Consider the following 19,443-nt stretch of genomic DNA (forward strand, 5'->3'; position numbering starts at 1 on the left):
TAAGGCACCTCCATGGGAACTTTATTCATTGCTCTAGCCATGGTCTATAGGAGAGAGGCTATGGATCCCTCTTGTGGGGCACAGACTCAATACTGCTAGGGTCGTTCTCAGAGTCATCTTTGGGTCTCGGCAGAGGCTGGAACTTGAGCAAGACAGGCGGGGAGAAGATGGAAGCCTTCACAGGAGGGGCTGGTGTCTCCTCGGTGTTGGGGGAGCCACTACAGGCCAAGGTCCTGTGCAGAAGACAGCCAAGACATGTCCATGAGGTGAGATACCAGCACACAGAGCCATCAGAAGTATACATGACAAAACTTAAGGCTATGGGATGGCCTTCAATACATTTCTATTTCCAGAATGCTCTCCCATGGATGTTTCATTCCAGGCTATTCATCACAGCAATACTGCTGATAATGAAAGCCTAGAAACAATCAAACATCCATCAGTGAGTGGCTAAAGGAACCATGGATGCCATGCAGCAGACCGCATGCCATGCAGCTGTTTAAGCCCTGGTGATGGCCCAGCCCTGATGCCGGCCCCACAGTTCTGTGAGGATCTGATGATGCAACAATGCCTTGCTTCTACAGTTTGCTTCATAACAACACTGCACAAGTGTTTCGAACAACCCCTTCCCCGACACCCTGCAGTCGGTCACCTTCCTACTCTCCCATCCTACCAGGAAGTAGGACGATCTGATTGGATATCCTATTGCTTCTGCTTACACATAATTCATGAATCTACATAACCAGGTTTAACCGTGTCCACAATTTTATGTCTGCATAATGTTCCATAATCTCGTGAATGCACACTTAAGCTGTTTGCACTTTTTCTCCTTTAATTTTTTTTTAACTTTTTAAATGTTTTATTTATTTTGATACAAAGAGAGAGACAGAGCATGAGAGGGGCAGGGGCAGAGAGAGAAGGAAACACAGAACCGGAAGCAGGCTCCAGGCTCTGAGCTAGCTGTCAGCACAGAGCCTGACGCGGGGCTCGAACCCACGAACGTGAGATCTGACCTGAGCCGAAGTCGGAGGCTTAACCGACTAAGCCACCCAGGCGCCCCTTTTTCTCCTTTTAAATGACACTGCCATAAACACTTTTGCACACAATCGCTTTGTTCTTTCCCTTAATTATCTCCTTGAGGCTGGTTCCCAGAATTGAAAATACCAGAGCAAAGACTATGAAAACGTCTATGGCTCCTGATATATTCTGATAAACTGCCTTTTAAAAAGACTAACCTTAAACTTTTGTAATTCAAAAACACAAGAAAATAAGAAGATATCCCACATAATGGGAAGATATATTTGCAGATCCTACGTCTGATAACAGACTTGAGTCTTTGGCAGTTCCTCAAAATATATTTACCATATGACCCAGCAATCCCACTCCTAAAGACTATTCCCAAGAAGGGGCGCCTGGGTGGCTCAGTTGGTTAATGGTCCAACTCTAGATTTGGGCTCAGGTCATGACCTCACAGTTTTGAGTTCGAGCCCCAGTTTGGGCTCTGCATAGAGCCTGCTTGAGACTCTCCCTGTCTCTATCTGCCCCTCCATTGCTTGCACTCTATCTTTCTCAAAAATAAAAAATATATAAAATAAAAAAATAAAGGGCCACCTGGGTGGGGCTCAGTCAGTGAAGCGTCCGTCTTCAGCTCAGGTCATGAGCTCATGGTTTGTGAGTTTGAGCCCCATGTTGGGCTCTGTGCTGACAGGTCAGAACCTGGAGCCTCCTTTGGATTCTGTGTCTCCCCCCTCTCTCTTCCCTTCCCATGCTCATTCTCTGTCTCTCTCTGTCTCTCAATAATAAATTGAAAAAAACATTAAAAATTTATGAAAATGAAAAATAAAGTGTACCCAAGAAAACTGAAAACTATGTCCTCATAGAAACTTGCATAGAAATGTTCATAACAGTATTACTAATCAGAGCCAAAAAATGGAAACAACCTAAATGTCCATCGACTCATGAGTTGACAGATAAAATGTGGCAAATCTACACAATAGAATACTGTTCAACCATAAAATAAGTCAACACAGAGAATGTACAACACCAAAAGGGAACCCCAGTATAAGCTATGGACTTTTGGGTGATGCTGATGTGTCAATGTAGGCTCATCAGTTGTTAACAAACGCACCACTCTGATGGGGGATGTGGACAATAAGGGAGGGTATGCACATGTAGGGGCAGGAGACATGGAGGAAGCTTCTGTACCTTCCTCTCAATTTTGTTGTGAACCTAAAACTGCTCTAAAAATATTAAGCCTTGGGGTGCCTGGGTGGCTCAGTCGGTTGAGCCTCCGACTTCAGCTCAGGTCAGATCTCACATTCGTGGGTTCGAGTCCCACGTCATGCTCTGTGCTGACAGTTAGCTCAGAGCCTGGAGCCTGCTTCTGGTTCTGTGTCTCCTTCTCTCTCTGACCCTCCCACTCTCATGCTCTATCTGTCTCTGTACCAAAAATAAATAAAACATTTAAATAAAAATATTAAGCCTTAAAAAAGCAATTTAAAAAAACAGGAAATTCAGTACTGACACATGCTAGACCATGGATGAACCTCGTAAATGTTGTGCTAAGTGAAAGCAGCCAGTCACCAGAGACCATGTTATTGTATAGTTTCATTTATATGAAATGTCCCGGATACGCAAATCCACAGAGAAAGTAGGTTAATGGTTGCCTCGGGCTGGGAGAGAAAGGAACTGGGGGTGACTGCTAAGTGGTGCTAGGGTTTCTTTTTTCTTTTTTGTTATTGTAGTAAAATATACACATAATTTACTATTTTCACCATTTCTATGTGTACCACTCAGTGGCATTAGACGCATTCATTGTTGTGTGACCATCACCATTATCTATTTCCAGGACTTTTTCCCAATCAGAAACTGTACAAATTAGGCAACAACTCATCTCCTTCTCCAAAGCCCTGGTAACTTCTCATCTACTTTGTCTTTAGAACTTTGCCTATTCTAGATACTTCATGTAATGGCAACCAGACAATAATCCGTCCTTTGTGCAGGCTTATCTCACTTATTTCAACATTCTATTGTATGGATAGACCACATTTTGTTCATCTTGTGTACACTTGGCTTATTTTCTCCTTTTAGCCACTGTCAATACTGGAGCCGTGAACGTTCATATACAAGTATCTGAGTCTCCACTGCAATTCTCTCAGGCACATACGTGGGAGTGGAATTACTGGGCCATGTAGTAATTCTATATTTAGCTTTTTGAAGAACCACCATACCCTTTCTCCAGTGGCTTCACCCTTTTACATTCCCACCAGCCACACACTAGACATTCCAATTTCCCACATCCTCAACATTTATCATTGTCTCTGTAAGTTGTTTATTTTTTAAAGTTTATTTATTTATTTATTTTGAAGGTGTGAAGGGGCAGAGAGAGAGAGAGAGAATCCCAAGCAGGCCCTGCACTGTTAGCTTCCACCTAACCTTCAAATGGAAATGACTAATCCAGGGGGCGCCTGGGTGGCTCAGTCAGTTAAGCGCCTGACTTCGGCTCAGGTCATGATCTCACGGTTCGTGGGTTTGAACCCCGCATTGGGCTCCGTGCTGACAGCTAGCTCATAGCCTAGAGCCTGTCTTCGGATTCTGTGTCTCCCTCTCTCTCTCTGACCCTCCCCTGCTCACACTATCTCTCTCTCTTTCAAAACTAAGTAAAACATTTTAAAAAATTAAAATAATAAAGCCATTTTACAGTATTTTCACAGCAAAAATGAGTCTCTACCTACAGCCTCGGTAGCACAGGATTCTCTTTACTTTGAGCTTCTTGACAGGTGTATAACATACATGCTCACAACTTTAATGTGTACCTCTTTCCTTACTAAAAATGCCCAAAAATTTTCAAAGATTTGCTTACTCTTTGGGTGTCTTCTTAGATAAACTTTCTGTCAACTAAATTTAGAATCAGCTTTACACAACTGTGTAGGTTTCTTACAAAAGAAGCCATTTGAATTCTCACTCATTGCTAGCGGAATACACAACGGTACAGCCATGTTGGTAGTTTCTTCAAAACTAAACATATTATCATATATGATCCAGCAGTCATGCTCTTTGGTGAATGAGCTGAAACCTTATGTCTGTAAAAAACCTGCACAGCAATGTGTACAGCAGCTTTATTCATAATAACCAGAATTGGGAATCAGTCTTTTGGTAGGTGAATGGATAAATAAACCACAGTACATCCAGACAATGGAATGTTATTTGGTGCCAAAAATAAAGGAGCTATCAAGCCATGAAAAGACACGGGGGCAACTTAAAAGTGAGTATTACTAAGTGAAGAAGGCCAATCCGGAAAGGCCACATACCGTAGGACTCCAAGTATATGACATTCTGGAAAAGGCTAAACTGTGGAGACAATAAAAAGATCAGTAGTGGTTGTCAGGGGTTAGAAGACAGGGAGGGATGAATAGCCGGAGCACAGAGGATTCTGAGGGCAATGAAGCTATTCTGTATGATCCTATGATGGTGGATACGTGTCATTATACATTTGTCCAAACCCATAGACTGTACCCCACCAAGAGTGAGCCCAAACATATGGCCTCTGGGCGATAACGATGTGGCAATGTAGGTGCATCAGTTTAAGGCGGGGAATGTTGATGGTGGCAGTGTCTGTACCTGTGGGAGGACAGGGGATGAATGGAAACTCTCAGTACTTTGTCAGTTTGCTGTGAATCTAAAACTCCTTTAAAAAACAGTGTTTTTTTAAAGTCATCTGAAGCAATGAAGCAGCCTGTTTAAATATATACTTTGAAACAACACTCCATGGAATGACATGGGAAATACTTAACTACACCGTAAATGGAAAAAACAGGTGAGTCAAAAATAAACAACCATATTCAATGAAATCCCTGCTTTGCAAGACACGTGTCTATAAACCTTACGGCTGCCCACAGGTGGCAGAATTGTTTCCAGTGGGTCTCTGAGCTGCTTGTTTCTGATTCTTGCCATTACAAACACTAGGAAGGGGGAGTGACTTTTCCAGCACACTATTACATTAGGGTCCTTTCATGAAATGCAAATGATTTTCTGGCTCCTGTGCAGGCTGCCATGGTCCCATCAAGTCAGGCAAGCCAGGACGGTGTCCAGCCCCAGAGAGACTCAGAAGCATGCTTACCCAGGGTAGCCAGGGCAATGGAGCTGGTGTGCATGGTTTCCAGCCAGGTACGAGAAATGGAAGCCTCCGGGGTTGAGGACCAAGGGGGTCAGATCAACCATGTGGCTGCAAGACAGGGTGGAGAAGGGGAACATCAGCTCTGGGCTCCTCCCAGGGAGGCCTTCCCCAGCCTCACTGCACATGTCAATGCCATGGGCACAGAGACTCCCCTTCACAAAGCAGACCCCTGAGCCTCGATTCCTTCTCTATAAAATGGGAATAGCAATCCCTCAGGATTGCAGGGAGGATTAACAAGGTAGGGAAGAAATGGCAACTGAGCGTTGGTACACAAAAATCTCCCCAAAACATTCCCTTTTTCATTTGCCCCAAGCTTAAGTTCCTTCCACCTCTTTGGGTTTGATGACAGGACGGCCCAGTTTTTCACTTCGGATCTTGTAACTTCCACCTTCTCCATCTGCAGTACAGAAAGAAAATCTTAGGACAAGTTTGGGGGCCTCGCTGAGAAGAAGAACATCTTATACAGGAACTAGGGGAAGTGTGTGACTATCCATTTGGCGAATACGTCAGGGTCATCCTCAGTGCCCACCTCGAGCTTGGCATTAGGGGGACAGAGGATGGGTGGGGGCTGGGAGCTGACAGAGGTTGGGGGTCTGCCTGGAGTACAGGGTAAGAGTAAGGGTCAGCAGGGGCAGGCAGATAGAAAGGAAGGCACACTGCAGAGGCACCTACAGAGTGGCAAGGAGAACCCCACCTGCGAGGCAAGGCAGGTGTAAGATGGAGACATTAGGGGGCAGCCATGGTTTTCCACCTATCCTTTGGGCACCCCAAAATTCTACCGTTTTGGGGAATGCCTTGCTCAGCTGAGGCAGAGCAGGTAAAACTCTGTGCCTCTAATGCTTCAACAAGACCAGACCCCCTTTCATCGGCTTTATCTGTCACCATTCCACCCCAGGTATTGCCTGCAGATAGAATTCTGCTGCTTAAAAACAAAGTTGTGAGAGCCAATGCTATGGGCCCAGGAGAACCACTGGGGCAGAGACTGCCCCTCCTGGGACCACATGGAGTGGGGGATGCACTCACTGACCGTCTTCCTGGGCAGTGGAGGGAAGGGGCCAAAGACCCTAGGCATAGGGTAGACAGGGGGTGATGAGGCCACCATGGAGGCCATAGTAGTAGCAGTGGATGGCAGCGGTGGAGGTGGCAGCACAATCGGTGGCAGGCAAGGGGAGGTGGACCGGTTTCGCAAGAGGATGGGTTCTGGTTTCTTCAGTTTTGGCTTTCTTTTCTTCTTCTTGGCATCTGTGACCAAAGGGACAAGTGAGTGCCAACCCCACAGCCAGAACAGGATAGAGTGGGGGCCAAAACAGTGGTGTAGGGTCTTCACAAGGTTCCTCCTCCAAAGGGGACCACATAATAATGCCTAGAGCCACTGTTGACAGGCACCAATGTGTACCATCTCATCAGTCCCAACTATTCTGTGGAGAAAGGGTATTTTTATCTCTCCCTTACAGCTAGAACTGGAAGCTCCAACTGTACAAGGCACAGGCAGGATCCATACCCCAACTGTCTGACTCCAAGGCCAGAATTGCAGGGGAAGTGACCATCAAAGAGGGCTTGGCTTGTCCCAGGCAAGTCAGTCCACCACCTACCCCCAAGCACTGTGGAAAGCTCCTGAGGCTGCCAGAACCTTCATGGGGTATCCAGACCCTGGACAGTAAGCTCATCAATTACATCCAGCCCAAGGGCCATTCTCGGGGTGTGCAAAAGCCCCTTTTTCTATAAGGAAACCCATATGTACAAGGTCTTACAGAGGTGGGCTCAGGGAGGGAATCTTTGAGAAGCAGGACCTTCCAGGCCTACCCCTCTCCTCTTTCCATGTTAGGTTTTCTTCCTGTATTCAACAAGTCTGGCTATTTCTACTACTCATAGTTACAGGACACCAGCAAAGTGTGTGCAACCCATTAGAACGGCTCTTTTAGAATGATGATCACCACCACCAAAGAGCAATGACCTGGAGGCTAAGAGCCTGAGCCTCAGAGCAACGCAAGCCTAAGTTCAAGTCCAGGTTCTACTACTTACCTGGGCCTCTATGTTCTCTTCCATAAAACGAGGATAAACAGGATCCACACTACCTTGGGAGGCTGGGGTAGGAGCTACACGTGCCATGGGTTGGGATGAAGTGGTAACGTGGTACACTCCCACTCACCATCATGCAAAGTGGGACCCTCAGGTGAGCCAGGCTTCCTAACACAATGAAGAAAGCAGCTCCACCACTCGCTAGGGTGTCACTGAAGACACATGCACCCAAAGAACTGAACCCGAATGTAATCAAGGACTGGGTGGCACAGTCGGTTAAGCATCAGATTCTTGATCTCGGCTCAGGTCCTGAGCTCACAGTTTATGAGTTCAAGCCCCGCACTGGGTTCTGTGCTGATGGAATGGAGCCTGCTTGGGATTCTGTCTCTTCTCTCTGTCCTTTCCCTGTCTGCATGTGCACGCTCTCTCTCTCTCAAAACAAACAAACTTAAAAAAGAAAATTTTAAAAACTACAGGGAGAGGGGAATAAAACAAACAGCATCAGTGAGCCATAACAACAAATATAAACCCATTAAGTGGACTACTCCAAAGGACAACACAGTTCTTCAAGTTGACGGCATGAGGGACAAAGGTGAGGGCATCTCATCTCAAAGGGACTTCAAAAGAGGTGGCCACTATCCTCATTTGCCATCCCTGTATGGTCATTAATGTGGCCCCTTCCATTTCACTCTCGTAAATGTGCTGATGTGGACACAAAAACATGCAAATTAAGCATCAATTATTAAGCATAAGCATCAATTATATCTGGGGTAACACTGTGATTACAAAACGTGTTTTCAAAAAAATTTTTTTAATGTTCATTCGTTTTCAAGACAGAGCATGAGCAGGGGAGGGGCAGAAGAACAGGGAGACACAGAATACAAAGCAGGCTCCAGGCTCTGAGCTGTCAGCACAGAGTCTGACTCCGGGTTCAACTCCACGAGCTGTGAGATCATGGCCTGGGCCGATGATCACACTCAACTGACTGACTCACCCAGGGGCCCGACAAAATGTCTTTTTTTTTTTTTTTTTTTTTTGAGAGACAGAGAGAGACAGCATTATCAGGGGAGGGTGAGAGAGAGAGGGAGACACAGAATCCAAAGACAGGCTTCAGGCCCTGAGCTGTCAGCACAGAGCCCAAAGTGGGGCTTGAACCCACAACCGTGAGATCATGACCTGAACCGAAGCCAGATGCTCAACTGACTGAGCCACCCAGGCGCTCTTTTTTTTTTTTAATATCTAAAAAAGTATTCTAAAGTATTGAATATAATGATGTCTGAGATTTCCCCTAAAATGCTCCAGAAAAAGAAGAACAGGACGAAGCAAGCATGGCAAGATGGGGATAATTGCAGAAGCTGAGGGAGATGGCTACTGAGTGTTTACTGCAGTTTCCAGTTTTGTGCATTTTCGTTTGCATTAAAAAGACTGAAAAAATAAACAGCAAACAATTGAAAACGTGCCAGGTACACGCCTGAGTCGGGTTTGCTGGGTTAATGGAGCCTGGCAGAGGTGGAGCCTCACCCTGGGAGTAGAGGTGCACGCGGTGAATTCTCCTCTTCAGCTGCTCCAGGCGCCGGTGCATCTCCAGGGCACCCATGCTGTTGCAACAATTCAGTTCCCCCTGGACTGCACAGAAGAACTTTGCCTACAAGGGGAGAGGCAGGGCAGGAGGACGCGGGAAGGGTGAGACAGCTACCTACAGCACTCCCACCAGGGGTGTCTTCAGACCCTGCAGCTCCAGCTAGGCTCTATGGCGCCCTCCCCCCACCCCATCCCCAACCTCCCTTCTTCAGAGCTCCGCCCCAAAGGATGGCTAGCAGGAGCAGCGACAGCACCGGCCCCTTCTTTCCCCACCCCATTCCCTGAAGCCCCGCCTGCCGGCTCGCACCCAGAGGAAGGAGAGGAGCCCGCGCGCCTCATACTCGGCCAGCTTGCCCTTGCGCACCGCCCTCTCGGCCAGCGCGGGGTTGTGGTCGATACTGCGGAAGAGGCGGCGCAGCGCGCGCTCCGTGTAGGTGGCCGCCTGCCTCTCGAAGTCCTCCTCAGAGATGAGCTGGCAGAAGGTCACGCTCTGGGGCAACTCGCTGTCGAACTCGTCCAGGACCTCCATCTGAGAGGGGCTGCGAGGGGCTGCGGGCTGGCCCGGGCGGCCTGGGGGCAGAGCGGCCGTTGGGGTGGGACCACCAAGGCTCCAGGTGCACCGAACCCCACCCGCCTCGGGCCAGGAAAGAGGGCCTGGGGTCGGGCGAGGCCCGTAGGGGCAGGGGCGCTGGGACTCACCTGCTCACTTCCCCACAGCCGCCGCTGTACCGACGCAGCCTCCCTCCACGTTCCACAGCCGCCGCCCCTACCACCCCAGCCAACCGGCCTGGAGTTCTCTAGGGGGGTGGGGGCAATAGCGAGAGAAGGACGCACGTGACAATGGCCGCCACCGCTCTGGGCAAGCACTCTGGCGCCTTCAACTGGGGGGGAGGCGCCCGTGTGCATGCGCAGTGGAACTCCGGTCCTGCTGGGGTCCCGCAAGACTTGATGAGGGCGTGGGCAATGGACACGCAGAGAACATGGTCAGCACCTGAACTCTTCAATCTTTTTTAGGCCCTCACTCCTCCTCTTTCCGCCGTCCCTCCTCGCGATCTGTAGACAACACCCTAGGGACTTCACTCAGCCCCTAATTCCTTTGCCCCAGACTTCACTCTTCCACTCCTGATTTACTCACCACCATCATATCCGCCCACCCCTCCCCAGCTTCTACCTTCTCTCTTCCCCTGTATAACCCAATATTTGTTGTTGCCTCTTCAGCATCTCTAGTTGCTCCTTATGGGTTTCAGAAGGTCCTGTCTTCATGGTATCACCTTGGACAATCTTACCCACTCTGAGGTTACAGCTCAGGGCTGACTTAACCCTAACCTAAGTCTCAGGCTCAGACCTATCTTGAATTCCAGAACCACATCCAAGTGTCCACTGGGGAAGTTTTTTGGCCATCTCATGCTGAACACATCCAGATTGGCACATAGCTTCTTCCCTCCCAACCCCAAATCTACTTCTCTTCTCCCTTTCCTAGTTGATCAGTGATGACACCACCATCCACTCCAGCCATTAACAAGGCGGTGCACCTTGGATTGCTTCCTTCCTGTCACCTCCACAGTCCCTCACCCCCAACAATTCATGTAGTATACCTCATAAGAAATCTAGAGATTTTCCACTTCCCACCTTCAAGCCACTAACCCTCTAGGTTCTACTGTCCCCAACATAGGAGATGGCCCTCACTTCTTCCTGCTATGAGGTCAGAGAGCAGGATGAAAACAACCAAGGAGGAAAAATGTTCTAGCCCGGGGGGGCCAGTTGACTTAGATATACCTGGGTTCAAATCTTCATCCTGCTTCCTGACCCTGTGTAACTTAAAATAAGACTTTACTTTGAAATATATAGTCTGCCTTTTTATAAACAGCACAAGCATCCTCTGAGGTCAAGCAAACCCTTAATTAATCCTCCCCCCATGTTATGCTAATAATACTTCACACTTTATGTGCTTATTTGTATTTTTTCTAAAGTTGTATCAGTTCCCTCCTCTTTGCCAGGCACTGCCAAGAGAAATATAAAAAGGGATAGTGTCCCTGCCCTCAGGGTCTAATGAGGACTTCAGCCACAAGGAGAAATTTCAATCTAACAGGCTCTGCTGGAGGAATATTGGATGCTGTGGATCCCAGGAAAGGCTTCCTCTAGGAGGGAACATTTGAGCAGAGCCCTGAGTTCACAAACATCGGCCAGCAAGAGCCAGAGACAGCTGTATGAGTCTCCAGCACAGAATCTACACAGAAGGATGGCCATTTCTAAACATGGACGCCTGGGCTTCTACCCTCAGGGTGGGTGTGAAACTGGCATCTTGATGTGCTCAGCCAGGAGCCCAAAGGCTCATCTGGAAACCTAGGCCTCCTCTTAAAGGAGACAGGTTTGAATGACTGTCACTGGGCACATAAAAGCCTTTGGCATTGTGTCAGGTCCTGATGGTGCAGCTGCCCTTGAAAGCACACCTGGGGCCTGGCTCCTTGGCAATCCCCCTAATTGTAGCTATTAGGATGGGCATGCCAGGCAACTCTTGGTCCCTCCTGCAGTCTCAGGGCAGCACACCTCCCTGTAAGAAAACAAGCTGGCATGGTCGTTGGGCACCACCTGTGGGCTTCATATCCCAAGTCCACCCGCCCAGCCCAGATAGTGCTGCTCCTAAGATCCCAGGAGTACGTTCTCTCCAAAGCCTGACCCTCCCCAAGCCCTCAGGGAGGCCTAGGTGCGTGTCAAGGTTGAGCTGGGTCTGAGCCAGACCCTAGCATACCCTTCATGCAATACAGCAGGTCTCCATTTCTCCACAAGGCCATGACCAGACCTGGAGTCCCCAGTCTTACCCAGGGAGTTGGTGCAGAAAGATCCTCTTCAAACCAGAGCTTTTCTGATCCCAGGGTCTCTGCCCCTGCTCCTGTCCAGCCATAACACAGAAGGAGAATTTGTGGGATGATCCCCAAGTTCTGCACTCACCTAATCCTCTGATGGAGGGTCCAGCCCAGTTCCACACATGCTCCTGTTAGAAGTAGAACGAGGCAGCCAAACTCCCTTCCCTCAGGCGCTCTAGATGGTGGACTGGGCCTGACCGATGCCCTTTCATCATTGCACTGCTTCCCAGCGGCCCACAGTAGTGCAACAGGGAAAGAGTGTCAGGCAGGCCTGCCAGCGCCTCTCCCGGTGGTGGTTTGTGAGGATCTGAGATCTGGAATGCAGGCCCACTGGGGTGGGGCCCTGAGGCCTGGGGGAAGGGTGCCCTCTGACCCTAGAGGCCCAGGCCTGGCCAGGATCTCAAGTTTCCATGGAGAAGGGAGCGAGCTGGGGAGGGGGGAGAAGGGAGGGACTGCAGGCACAGGGGGCCCAGCCTGAGGAAGGGGGTTGTGGTGTGGGGAAGGGGGGTCCCCAAGGCTGGTCCCAGATGCTTTGACAATATCATTGCACTGCTTCTCAGAGCACAGTAGTGCAACCTCGTCAGAGCACCTGGGGCCAGCAGGGGGGACCCCATGATCCCCAATAAGCGCAGGGCGGGAAGCTCAACGGTGGGTGGGTGGGTGGGGCTAGAAGCCCTGTCCAAGACCTCAGGGAAGGGAGAAGGATTTCAGCAGGGCTGCTGTCCTGGAGATAGTCAGGAGGTCCAGGACTTTCCCCAGCACTCGCCACGCTGCGGGGCGGGAGAAACCCCTTACTAAGGGGTAGCTCCAACCTAGGAGCTGGAGCGGACGGGGGGAGGGGGCAAACACACAAAGGAGAGGGGCCCGCGCTCCACCGCAGTTTGAAGCCCATTCACGCACTGAGCGAGGCGGGGTACACCCCGACGACCCTACGCCCTCACTCGGCCCACGGCTCCAAGAGAAGGAGGGTGGTCCTATTCCGAACCACGCGCCCCTGCCGCCTCACGCCCCCATCCGTGGTTCCTAGTCCCCAACTCCGCTCCGTGTTCAGTCCTAAAGACTCTCTGCCTGGCGGCCCAGAGCGAAGCAAAAGAACGAGGGGGGCTTCCCGCCCTTCTGAAGTCCCCTGCACGGAGAAGGCGCCAGGGATTCGGGCTGCGCCCCTCCGCACAGTTCCACCGGGTAGGGCCGCCCTGCCTATGCCTTCCACCTCGGACCCTGCTACTCACGCGACGGGACACAGCTTTCGAACCAGGCCAGAACAGGACGCGGAAGGTTAGCGGGAGAAAGGTCTTAGCGGTCGTTCCCCCCCGTCGTCCCCATCAGGACGACCCCGCACCTCGTGGCGCCCTCTTGCTCACCGGCTCCATCTTTAACCCGCTGACAGTCGGCGGGGCCCGGCCTCCGGCTTCTTAGCATAACGCCACGCTCATTGGCCGGAGCCGGCGCGGGGCTTCGCTTCCCGCACGCCTACTGGCTAAGACCAGAGCGATTTCAAAATAGCCTCCGGGCCCGGATTGGCCAGGCGCTAGCCAAGTCCCCGGCTTCGAGGTTTTAACAATGAGTACTACAAACACTTTCTCCTCATTCATAACTTATCAAAAGGAATTTTGCCCGCCTTTTCTCCGCTCCAGTCTTCGCAAGTTTAGGAGCCGCGCCCGCGAGGGCGCCGGGAAGCCCAGAGGGGGGCGCCGTCCGCGCAGCTGAGCTCACTTGGAAGAGGTCTGCGATCCAAGGAATCCTGAAACCTGAAACCTCTTTCTAGCCTGCTGTGAAGTAGGGCCGCAGGCTGGTTTTTTTTTTTTTTTTTTTTTTTTTTTTTTTTTGCTTGCTCACATCTCTCCCTGTGCCTCCCGGACTTGATATTCGGCTGTATTAGGCTTCCCGGGTGGGGTAGCTCCTCTCCCCACCCAACCCCACCTCATCGTCTTGCTTGACCAGAGTGGGGTTTGCCTGAAGCGACCCGGTTAGGTTAGAGCTTCAGAGATCCGTCCTGGAGCCTGGAGAGCCTTTGTGGATCTGTGAGAGGTACGGGGAAGTGGGTGTCGGCTTGGGTCCATTTTGTGGATAAGCATTCATTAAGTGCCTACCCGGGGCTGATGACCCAAAAGGTTATAAACATCGGCCCTCACACAGCTGTAATGTATATGTGTGTAAGGCGCGGGGGTGGTGGTGGAGGGGGTGCGATTCTTAGGCTGCTTTGCATCTGTCCCTTTCCACCCCACCTCCACCCCCACTTCATTCTCATTCCAATGGCTGAGAGCAAATGTTTTTGAGGCAGGCAATGCTGGGTTTGAATCTTTACCAACCTGCAGTCTCCTCTGCAAAATTAAGATGATAATTGAGCCTGCTTCAGGGTTATTTCAGCAGCAAATGAGACCCTGTGTAAATCCTTGGCGCAGCGCCTGACAGTGTTCAATAAATGAGTGCTCTGCTGCTACCGTAACTTAAATTTTGGTCTTGTCCTGCATTCTGTCTGCAGCTATCTTATATGGTCCCGCAGCTTCGGCCTTCGTTTCCCAAGGATTCCTACATGCTGTGCTCTGTTTGATTCTGCTATTAATCTAGTTTGTGCTCCAATCCTGTCACAGGTCAGGTAAGTGATGGAAGAGGAGGTTAAACTTGTAGACAATGTTTGAGAGGTTTGGCAGTGGAGGGGTCAGGAGTTCTGTGTTTGACCAGAGCAGAAGCCCATGGGTTGGGAAGGTGGGGAAGTAACGGTCCAGGGCCTACATGTGGCCCTCCTCCCTTCGAGTCACAATTGGCTAGAGCTATTCTCCCACCCCTATAATGCCAATGGATTTCTCACTTGCAGCATGCTCTGCCCACATTCCTACAAGCCCCTTCCAACCAGTTGCTACCTCATTCAGGAAAAGTGGCAGTCTCTACCTCCAGCAGCACCCTTAAACCCTTCCCCCCCATATAAACAGCCACACCTGGGTCAAGTTAGCAAATCCAGGAAGCCTGTAGTCTCCACCATAACCTCTAGAGGTCAACTACACATCAGCAAATCTAACTGTTCCCTTCATTAGGGCCTCCTATGTATTTGTTCCTGCCTTTAAGTTGCAGTGTTTTGCCTGCCCAAATTGTTCCTGTCCTTCTAGGAAGCCCTCTCAGATGTCTGCAGGTAGCAGCTCTTTGCGGTTACTTTCCCTCGAAATATCTTTTGAAGTGTTGTAATCTCCTTGGGACCCTGGAAGGTTGTAGTGGGGACTAAAGATGCCCACATACCCAGGCAGACTAGGGCGTGAGGGGTGCCATTTGCACCAACAGTGAGGGAACTTGTGATGTTAACTTCCAACAGATGGGCAGAATCTTGACCTGGTGCTGGATCAAAAACAAATGTCAAGGCTGCCACAAATGCTAGAGGAGAGGTGCCAGGAGAACACCCACCTCAAGGGATGAGGGTGCTGGAGAACTTGTGCTTCATTCTAGCTGGAAGGGAGTGGGCCTCCTGTTCACCCTGCTGAGGCACTGGCTCTGGACACAGCTCTTAACAGGAAGGTTCATGAAGCTCAGGGGCTAGGGAACTGGAGTCCCTTGGCATTAGACCACGTAAGGATGGAGAAGGGTGTTGTGATGGCCCCGGTAGTGCTGGAGTACATGAAAGAGCATCAAGGTTTGGACAGGTTTAACTGTCATTCCATGCTGGAGACAAGGGGTTTGGTTGGCACTAAGGAAGAGATTGTGAACCAGGTCAGGGAGGGTGGGCACCTCCTGGCCACCCCCGGCTCACAGCAAAACACAATAACAGACTAATATTCTTTAATCACAAAGGCACTTGAGAACCCCTAAAAGCCCAAAGTCTTCACCAAGAGTGATCCTGTAGATGCTCCACCCTTCTGCCCTCTGTCCACCCATCCATCGCACTCAGAGTTCATCGTGACCTGCAGAGGGATCCACACTGGGTTTGATGAAGATGCCTTCCATGGCCTTCCATGTATTGTGTGTATTGGCACTGGACATACCATGCACTTCGTGCTGCCCACGGATGGGGCTCCCGTACTGCTCCCCGGTAACTGACAGGAACACGGAGGTGCCCACGTGCTGGAAGCGCACGGCGGCCTCTCGCTCCCAGTGCTGCCCTGAGCAGCGCACGGTCCACAGGTCCAGGTCGTCACCCTCACCATCTTCCCCAAAGGCGCTCACCTCCTATGGGTGCAGGGGAACAGATGGACAGTGTTCACCACAGAAGGCACAAAGAGTCCCCTGTGGTCACTTGTCTGGTACCAGCACTCACACCTAGGACACTGGGCCTTGGGTCCTTCCGTGTACCTTTCTGAGCCTCAACTTCCACAGTTGCAAAATGGGACACTACAACTACCACCCCCAGCACCCAGCAGGCTTTTCCCAGCATGGGCTCTTCAAATACACGCCCACCCTACCCCATCTGTCTGGGCAGTGATCACCAGCCCCCATATAGCTCAAGCCTCCACCTCTCTCCATGTTCCCCTTCCTAACCTCTCTGAGACTCACTCAGCATGACATCCAACCCCTCACTCCAACAAGTCTCTATTTCATACTTTTTCTTCTGACAAGTCCCCCAAGCACCCTCTGTTCCTCCCCACTCAGTCCCTAACCCCACAACCCCCTCCCACCCCAACTCCACCCCTCTACCTCTTCATCCCCAAGTTCCAATGAACTCCATTGGAGTACAAGCTCTTCCCCAGGCCTGCAAAGCCCCTAGTCTCCCCTCTGTGGCCTAGAGGACTCCTAGTCATCCTTCCAGACCCAGCCTGAGTTCCTCATCCTCTGCCGGGCTTCATGTTCCCCATCCTAAAGGCCTTGTGGATCCCCTTCCTGGAACCAACTCACTCTAGAAAAATAAGCTATCCAGCAGGATCTTCCTTCCCGTCAGTTGCCTGCAAAGGTGGTGCTCAGTAAACATTTTTGAATGGAAAGGCCCATTTCACAGAGGAAGCTGAGGCTCAGAGCCACTGAGAGGAGGAGTCTAGATTCTGTCCCTGCACCCCCACCCCCGCCCCCCACACAAGAAGCCTTTCCCAGCCCGACGCTCACCTGGTTATTGGACAGCGGCGACGGAAAGTGGTGCGTGTGTAGGTTCTTGCCCGTGAGCACGTGCGTGAGCCGAACTGCCTGCCCGCAGCGTACCGGGGACCCACGCGGGCACCCACCCTCTGAGCCGCCACGGATCCGCCAGTAGCTATTGGCGTCGTCAGACGCCTCCACGCCAGTCACCGACTGTTGGCCGCTGCCTGAGGGGCGACACCACATCCCACCGCGAGGTCGCAGTCAATCTCTGAACTCCCTTGACGACAACCTCAACCCTGGGACCCCAATGGCTCACTTTCAGGCCCTTAGCTTAACTTCCAAGTCCTTTGGCCTGCAGCTCCCGGACGACCCTCCTCGCCCCGGATATCCCAACGACCGGTCCTTGTCCCCCCAGGCCCCCCAGGGACTCCAAGCGGCCAGTGAGGCTCCCTGGTGACTCCCAGACCCGTGGCTCTGCAGACTCCCCCACGGCCAACCCACCATCAGACTCCCAGCCCTGGGCTCCGCCCCCTGACGATGCCCCATTCCCGGGTCCCTGCGCACCGGATCCGTATTTGATGTCGTGCGAGTGCAGCCGCACCCTGTGCTGCGTGTTGAACAGCTTCAGCACCGACCCGCAAGTCACGAGCCCCGCGCCGGGCTCGACGCCACCGCTGCCCGGCAAGAAGAGCGCCAGCAGCAGTCCTACAAGCGCCGGTCCGGCAGCTTGACCGTGGCCCGCGCTCCACATCGCCCCGGCCCAGCTCCGGCAGCTCGGGCCCACGGGACGCTTCCGTCTCTGCCACCGGCCAATCCAGCTCTGACAGAGGCACTAGAGACATCCAATCGCCAGCCAGCACAGCTCTCTGCCTGCACTGCCATTGGGTCGACATGGAAGGGACCCGCCTCCAGCTTTCAGAGCGGCGGCTGGGGAGGAGGCTGGAGACACGAGGAGGGTTTTGATTGGTCCAGGCTTCCGAGGACTCGCCAATGAATGATGCCAAGGGAAGGCTGGTTGCGGCGCCAAGTGGTAGGAGAGAAGCTGCAGTGTCGTGGTGTAGGTGAGAGCGCCCCACCCAGAGGCTGCTGAGCCCCTTGACACCGGGCGGGGAATCGAGGCCCCTGCGGGCATGTGTTCACAAAGCACTTTGATCTTGGATCCTCCGTCCTTCAATCACGATCTTTCCTCTCGTTTTCCTCAATTTCAGAGTCTTGAGGTTGCTGGACCACTAGATTTTGTAGTCACAAGGTCGATGTATCTCAGATACTGGATCACTTGGCTCTTCAGTCCTTGGATCCCGGGATTAGTTAATCCCCCAGTCACTCGGTCATTGCCTTTCTGACAATGGGTCACCTCAGTCCCTGGATTCTGTGGTTTTTAATTCCTCTGACAACTTTTTCGAGGGCAGAATCACATGGTCATTTGACCATCGGGCAGCAGAGGGCAGCAAAGATCTGCGGTGTTGAGGCTCATGATAGACTCACCATAACCCCGCCAAACCCACCCCCAAAGTTTCTTAGGGAATCAGGATCCTGACAGATCAAGTGACTTTGGGAAGTAAGTGTACGTGTGACCATGTGCCCCAGGTTTCTGACACGAGTGGGTCGTGTCTCACTGCCTTCTCAGAGGGCTGTCAGCTCAGTCTTCAAGGGGAGGAGGGAACCTTTACAGTTGTTTATTTATTCATTCGTGGAACATTCTTATCTTGACTTAACTCCAGGCCCTGTGCTGGGATCCCCTGGGGAACTGGCTCTGGGCTCCATTACTTAATAGGCTGAATACCCATGCACTTGGAGCACAACAAAGCAGGTAGAAAAGTTTATATTTAATTAAATCATTCAGAATTTTGCATTCAGGAAGTCCAGAGTAGAGCCATTTTAATTACAGAAACATGTTATTTTGGGGTTTTCATGATTAATATTGTTTCTATTTTGAATTACATATGGGATAAGACGCTTGATCTTTTCAGGGCTTAGGGTGTCTTAATTGCTAAAGGTCTGCCCTGACATTGGTAAACCATGCCCTTGAGGGGCCTCCAATCCAGGGTGGAGGGGCTAGAGTGTAATCTGGGAAGGAATGGAAATATCCTGTTGGATACCAACCAAGCACTTCAGACTTAGTATGTCCAAAGCAGAATTCTTGGTCTCTTTCCCCAAACTGCTCCCTCTCCCAAGGGGAGTCTCAGTAATGGCACCTCCATTCCCCCCAGTTTGGGACTTATCTTTAATTCCTCTCTTTACCGCATACCTAGCATCTCAACCAACACATATTGATGGCTCTAACTCTAAAACAGATTGTAAAGCATCTCTCCTGCATTTTTTATCAACACCCAATCCCCCCCTCTTCCAGATACTGACCGTGGCTGCTAACAGATTTCTGCATTTCCACTGCTCAGGCCCCTCCAAGTCATTCTCTAACAGGGAGAATATATACCTTTTTATACTTTAAAATGCATATATCAGGGGGAAATTGGCTGGCTCAGCAGTGTGTGACACTTGATCTCAGGGTCATGAGTTCAAGCCCTGGTTAGACATGGAGCCTACTTAAAAATAAGAAAAATAAAAAATCAGAGGTGCCTGGCTGGCTCAGTAGGTGGAGCGTGTGACTTTTATCTCAGGGTTGTGAGTTTGAGCCCCAGGTTGGATGTAGGCACTACTTCAAAAAATCGGGGATGGGGGAGAAAACATACATCAGATCATGCCAGGCACCTGCTGAAAGCTGCCAACAGCTTCCCACTGCATGTAAGACCCAAGGATGATGAGGACACAGCAGGCAATCTCCCCAGCAGGCAAAGACAAAATTCCAAGTAC

General features: G+C 51.0%; 2 protein-coding genes across 5 annotated transcripts; both read right to left on the bottom strand.

Moving 5' to 3' along the window:
* Positions 1–9,596, bottom strand: LOC115278427. Of its 4 annotated transcripts, XM_029922884.1 has the most exons (8): positions 9,476–9,587; positions 9,084–9,346; positions 8,717–8,840; positions 6,204–6,418; positions 5,506–5,573; positions 5,120–5,224; positions 4,311–4,350; positions 125–233 (listed from the first exon to the last, which is right to left on the bottom strand). In XM_029922884.1, exons 2-8 carry the CDS (start codon positions 9,303–9,305, stop codon positions 219–221), a joined length of 789 nt encoding a protein of 262 aa, XP_029778744.1. In that variant the 5' UTR covers positions 9,306–9,346; positions 9,476–9,587; the 3' UTR covers positions 125–218. The 4 variants fall into 4 exon arrangements, with proteins under 4 accessions (XP_029778743.1, XP_029778742.1, XP_029778744.1 ...); XM_029922883.1 differs by lacking the exon at positions 4,311–4,350 and having other exon boundaries at positions 1–233; positions 9,141–9,346; XM_029922882.1 differs by lacking the exon at positions 4,311–4,350 and having other exon boundaries at positions 1–233.
* A 5,792-nt stretch (positions 9,597–15,388) lies between these two features.
* Positions 15,389–17,437, bottom strand: SDF2L1 (stromal cell derived factor 2 like 1). Its single transcript, XM_029922265.1, has 3 exons — positions 17,197–17,437; positions 16,660–16,856; positions 15,389–15,792 (listed from the first exon to the last, which is right to left on the bottom strand). The coding sequence occupies exons 1-3, from the start codon at positions 17,381–17,383 to the stop codon at positions 15,511–15,513; spliced, it is 666 nt and encodes a 221-aa protein (XP_029778125.1). The 5' UTR covers positions 17,384–17,437; the 3' UTR covers positions 15,389–15,510.
* Positions 17,438–19,443: the final 2,006 nt, after the last annotated feature.

Source organism: Suricata suricatta, chromosome 14, assembly GCF_006229205.1.
Source record: "Suricata suricatta isolate VVHF042 chromosome 14, meerkat_22Aug2017_6uvM2_HiC, whole genome shotgun sequence".
Lineage (NCBI taxonomy): Eukaryota > Metazoa > Chordata > Mammalia > Carnivora > Herpestidae > Suricata > Suricata suricatta.

Excerpts from the sequence above, each read along its gene's own strand:
- LOC115278427 (XM_029922882.1), bottom strand. The coding sequence starts at position 9,305 with ATGGAGGTCCTGGACGAGTTCGACAGCGAGTTGCCCCAGAGCGTGACC. Across the intron at positions 8,841-9,083 it reads GGCTCCTCTCCTTCCTCTGG|GCAAAGTTCTTCTGTGCAGT; the intron begins GTGCGAGCCGGC and ends CTCCCCTTGTAG. Across the intron at positions 5,225-5,505 it reads CTGTCATCAAACCCAAAGAG|CCACATGGTTGATCTGACCC; the intron begins GTGGAAGGAACT and ends CCTGTCTTGCAG.
- SDF2L1 (XM_029922265.1), bottom strand. The coding sequence starts at position 17,383 with ATGTGGAGCGCGGGCCACGGTCAAGCTGCCGGACCGGCGCTTGTAGGA. Across the intron at positions 16,857-17,196 it reads CGACATCAAATACGGATCCG|GCAGCGGCCAACAGTCGGTG; the intron begins GTGCGCAGGGAC and ends GTCGCCCCTCAG. Across the intron at positions 15,793-16,659 it reads CGCCGCTGTCCAATAACCAG|GAGGTGAGCGCCTTTGGGGA; the intron begins GTGAGCGTCGGG and ends CTGCACCCATAG.